This window comes from Brachyhypopomus gauderio, unplaced genomic scaffold, assembly GCF_052324685.1.
Source record: "Brachyhypopomus gauderio isolate BG-103 unplaced genomic scaffold, BGAUD_0.2 sc40, whole genome shotgun sequence".
Classification (NCBI taxonomy): domain Eukaryota; kingdom Metazoa; phylum Chordata; class Actinopteri; order Gymnotiformes; family Hypopomidae; genus Brachyhypopomus; species Brachyhypopomus gauderio.
Window position 1 is genome coordinate 1,888,240 of NW_027506868.1, and position 5,160 is coordinate 1,893,399.

General features: G+C 39.9%; 1 protein-coding gene across 3 annotated transcripts; it reads right to left on the reverse strand.

The window, feature by feature from the left end:
• Positions 1 to 505: 505 nt before the first annotated feature.
• Positions 506 to 4,884, reverse strand: LOC143485834 (uncharacterized). Of its 3 annotated transcripts, XM_076985454.1 has the most exons (5): positions 4,297 to 4,884; positions 3,076 to 3,169; positions 2,835 to 2,922; positions 1,567 to 1,680; positions 960 to 1,079 (listed from the first exon to the last, which is right to left on the reverse strand). In XM_076985454.1, exons 1-5 carry the CDS (start codon positions 4,328 to 4,330, stop codon positions 1,032 to 1,034), a joined length of 378 nt encoding a protein of 125 aa, XP_076841569.1. In that variant the 5' UTR covers positions 4,331 to 4,884; the 3' UTR covers positions 960 to 1,031. The 3 variants fall into 3 exon arrangements, 2 of the variants coding, with proteins under 2 accessions (XP_076841569.1, XP_076841568.1); XR_013123053.1 differs by lacking the exon at positions 1,567 to 1,680 and adding an exon at positions 506 to 642 and having other exon boundaries at positions 753 to 1,079; positions 3,076 to 4,690; XM_076985453.1 differs by lacking the exons at positions 960 to 1,079; positions 1,567 to 1,680 and adding an exon at positions 1,881 to 2,724.
• Between the last annotated feature and the right edge of the window lie 276 nt (positions 4,885 to 5,160).

A 5,160-nucleotide genomic window follows, 5' to 3' on the forward strand; every position in this document is an offset into this window, starting at 1 on the left:
TTATGAAATAATGTATAGTCAAACCACTTTCACAAAAATATTTATTCAATTTATTTTACAGTAAATAAAAAACCAAATTCTAATTGGATCAAATAAATAAAGTATTATTATATTAATAATTAATTAAACTATGTGCATTGATTTACAGGATGGGAGCCTGACGTATTGTCACCTCAATACAGCTGTGCCCGTCTTGCAGCTGTATTTCGGTGGTGGAGACCTCAGGGCAGATTTCAGACTCTCCCGTGAGACCATCACGTCACTCAGTAATGCACTGAGGCAGGAGACTGATCATGGGTGGAGCAGGGACATCGAGCTGTTGGTGTTCCTTTACTGGCTGGCACACGCAGCATCCTATCGTGTGGTCTCCCGAGCGTTCGCCATCCCAAGATCTACTGTGTGTGACATCGTGCACAGAATGAGCAAGGCAGTCAGTGGCATTTTGAAGAGGGTCATCATGTTACCTGCTGGTGATGAACTGGATGTGGTAGGAGCAGGATTTGCCCAGTTGGCTGGATCGGCGTCCTTCAAAGTGGCAGTTGGTGCCATCGACGGGTGCCACATCAGAATAAAACCCCCATCTGCCAATGCACAGTGCTACCTGAACAGGAAGCTTTTTTATTCTGTGCAGCTGCAAGCGATCTGTGACCATCAGGGAAGGTTTATTGACATTTTTGTGGGTTACCCTGGGTCTGTACATGACGCACGGGTGCTGAAGAACAGCCCTATATACAAAGAGGGCCTATACCCACCTAGAGGAAGGTGCATCCTTGGTGATGGGGGTTATCCGTGCATCAGCGCACCAATCCAGCTCCTGACCCCTTATCGAGAGCCTGTGCAGAACCCTGTACAGGCTCGTTTCAACAGCAGACTCTCTCGGGCCAGGAACATAATTGAAAGAACATTTGGAATGCTGAAGACCCGCTGGCGATCCATTTTCTTTAAAGCCCTTGAGGTGAGCCCTGTCTTCGCACCCGAGGTTGTGGCATGCTGCGCTGTGCTCCACAACCTCTGCATTGCTCACGGCGACATCATAGACCCAGATGTTCCAGAGGCTGATGACACTGACCCACCAGAGCCTGTCGGCACAGAACAAACATCAGGGGAAGATGCACGAGAGATTCTGGCTGCAGCTGTCTCAGCACCACAACATTGTGTTTTAGCTCTGCACGAGCATGATTATATTTAGGCCTTTCTCTTTGAGTGTTTAAAACATCGCTTTAAAACCCAACGGCTCTTTTAAGAGCCACCCACACTTTCGCCAAAAGAGTTTCCATATTCTAATTGTACATGCGGCACGACGACCAATACAGTTTGTAATTTCCATTTGGCGCCTGCATTCAGTAGGCCAGCATTTCTGAATTAATCATTATTTTTAGTTGGTCTAATCAAGTTTTCAATGAATTTTTTAGATATTCATTGGCTGTAATCATCAACATTAACAAAAATAAACACTTGAAATAGATCACCTTGTTTGTGATGAATCTATATAATATATGCGTTTAGTTTTTTTGTATTTAATTACTGAAATTGATTAACTTTTTGATATAATTTACTGAGATGCACCTGTATTAGTTTCTCTATCTCCCTGCTGTAGGCTGACTCATCCCCACCAGAGATTAGACTAGTGATGGTGGTATCAGCAAACCTCAAGAGTTTGGCTGCTTCACGGAGGCACAGCTGTTTGTGTAGAAGGAGAAGAGCAGGGGAGAAAGGACAGGGCTTTGTGTGGAGTGAGCCCTGATGGTCCGGGAGTCAGACACGTTTTCCAACTTTCAAACGCTGATTTATGTTGATTTGATGCCAAATTAAAATCATTCCAAATTGTACTTGTTGGGTGTAAATGATGTATTACCTTTAGGTTATGAATATCATTTAGCATTAAAGTTTAAACAGAAAGCTTGCTCCATCAATACATTCAAAAGATCTATGAGAATTTCTACTCAGTGTGGCTACTGATCAGAAGACTAAAACTTGTTTAATTAATGAAGTTGTTTGGGACAAAAAGATCACACACAATTTATGCATAAGCTTGAAAACTATGCCCTACCTATAGTATACCTATAGTATAAGACTTGTATAAGACACAAAATCTAAACATATTTAAATTAAATCTACAACCTAACTATTTCTAGTTGCAAATGTATTACTGTCATCATTCTCACAATATATAATAACACCAAAAGACTTGAAAGCTGATATACAACTATTTATTTTTTAGCTAAAATCTCCAATACATTTAAAAATCTTTCCTCTCTCTCTCTTGCCTCCCTATCCCTCCTTTCCTCTCTTATTCTAGCTTCTGCATCTCTCTTCTCTTCTCGTGCTATTGTTTCCCTCTCTCTTCTTTCCTCTCTCTTTTCAGCCTCTCCATCTTCTTTCCTCCCTCTCCTCAGCCTCTCTCCATCTTCTTTCCTCCCTCTCCTCAGCCTCTCTCTGTCTTCTCTCGTCTCTTTCCTCAGCCTCTCTCTCCCTCTCATTTTCCCTCTCTTCCAACTCCCTCAAATATTCCATTAAATTCCCCCGCCTCTTCTTGGCAAGGGGTTCCTTTACAGAGGGCAGTGGCTCAACAGCAGCACCCTGGCCAGATGAGGCAATAAGGGTGGGTGGACTAATTGATGGCCTCCCACCTATTGCCTCATCCATGGCAGCATACCATTTCCAGGATGCTGCTGTTGCTACACCACCCTCTGTACTCACCCCAGTGGGGGGGCACTTCAGTTCCTACAAAATTCATAAAAACACGGAAGAGGGAACGGGGGACAACACCTTGTATTATAACTAAACCTTCACTTAATTATTTTAATCTGATAAACTATCAGGAAGAGACTTACCTTATATTTTTGCTTAAGGTTCTCCCACTTTTTTTTTACATAAAGTGGAGAGATTGCCTTTGGCAATTTTTTCTCCAAGACGAAGGCTCTGCAAGATAATAGACATAACTTAACTACAGTAAAATGCATACACTGTCTTTTAAAACTGTTAATACTATATCTCTATTACATACAGCCTTTTGTAATTAATAGTGTACATGACCTGTAATGCAGATGTATTAATTTAACCAAAGTTACTTACTCAAAACCTCGTACTGCTGCATTTCTTTTACCGGTGAAGAGATGCGCATTGGCCACCCTCCACTGGATAAGGTCCTTGGTGTCTTCATCGGTCCCTGCAATAATAAACTTTAGCTTTAAAATTGATGGTTACTGTATCAGTGTAGCAAAGTTACAAAAATCAATAATCACAAAGCTAGATATATTTTTATAGTATAGAATATGGTAAGAATAGGTTAGCCTTTCAATAGTATTACTAAAAAGGTGAGGTGAATGCACGAATGTCGTTATATCAGTATGACAAACAACCAAGGTTTAAAATAAAAGAAAATGAACATAAAGGAATTCGACCTGCAAACCACTTGTAAACCAGATTAAGCTAGTCATGTCTTAAAATCATTGCGAGCAAAATGGTCTAAAATTGACGGATGCGCTTCAGATTTGTTGCGAGTTAATCGGTACAATTAGTATTAGCTTGACGGGTCAACTAGCGAGCTAACAACAGGCATGAAAATGTACGATCTGGTAAATGTAGAGGTAAATGTACGATCTGGTAAATGTAGAGGTAAATGTACGATCCGGTAAATGTAGTGGTAAATGTTCGCTCTTCTGCCGTGTCCCCGGTGTAGACAGCACTAGGTCCTGCGCCACAACACGAATGAAGAACGTTCGTATTTGGCCTCTATGATGATGTATCCGGGCAGAAATGGCCGATTTCGGAAGTGCTGTTTACTTAAGTCAATATGATTTTATATAAAAATATCTCCCCACCCCAAAAAAACTCATCGGATCTACACGATTCACGTAGGTCACCCTTTTCAACTTCAAAACGGCAAATGTCGCCGAAAGGTGACAGATTTTCATGCCTGTAACAATATTACATCAGCTTGGACTCGCTGATGGTCATAAACACTAAAAAAATACAGAAATCCACAGCTCCATTCGGATATTCGCATATGCATATAAATCTAACAAAACCGACATTAATACCGCACATTTTTCGCGTTATCGGATATATGAGTTAATCGGTATTAGCTGACGGGTTAACTAGCGAGCTAACAAGATTACCTCAGCTTGGACTCGCTAGCTGTGTTAATAAAAAATTTAAAAACTATATATATGTAATCTAACAAATTGTATTTTTCATTCTCAGTGACACTACTTGTAACGTCACTTGGGTTGCACTTGGTTTGCACATCGTCATATTTTTTAAATGTTTTATTTTGTGTTTGTATCTACTTACACTTGTAAATTGCTGGCTCGCCGCTTTCCGCCATTTTATTTTTCTAACTTCGAACACCTCCGCTGCTCCAGTTGCATCATGGGATAGGACAGTGTGCTGCAATCACATACTTAAAAATGGCTGCCGATGCAGTACGTCATCCGGGTACGTTTCGCGTACTGGTTTAATGCATACTGTGGTTTCGGACGTACTAGGTTGCTCGCGTACTGCTTCTCGCGTACTATATAGTACTGTAGTACTCGGTTTCGGACGGACCGCTAGTCTGAAGAATTATGGCTTCCACCAAGGAAGAGGGCCTCATTTATGGCCTCCATTGTTTACCTAAGCACAAAGCATCGCCTTTGGAATTTGCAAACAGACCTATATCTAAGAATGTCAGAATTGAACCTGATTCTTATAACTATATATTTTGAGATAGGAAAGGAAGCAGCTCTTCAAGCAGCTATTCCAAAGTCCAAATACCAAACTTGGATAATTCTAATAAAGGAAAGGATAAACTGTAGCTAAAGAATACAGGATTACCTGATCATCGAGCCAGCAGTATTCAGTTTCTGGAACATTACTAGACAATTCTACATTATGCTATCAGGACTGATGTTTCAACATAAAGACTAATTCCTGTCTCATTATCATTGAAATGATTATGCGAACAGTGTGTGTGTGTCTGTTAATATATATATATATATATATATATATATATATATATATATATATATATATATATATATATATATATATTAGGGGTGGGACGCGATCAAAAAAATTAATCGAATTAATTACAAGCGTTGTAATTAATTAATTGAAATTAATCGCATTTTAATCGCATTTCAATATTTAACGTGAGAAATATTAATTTAAGTTTGA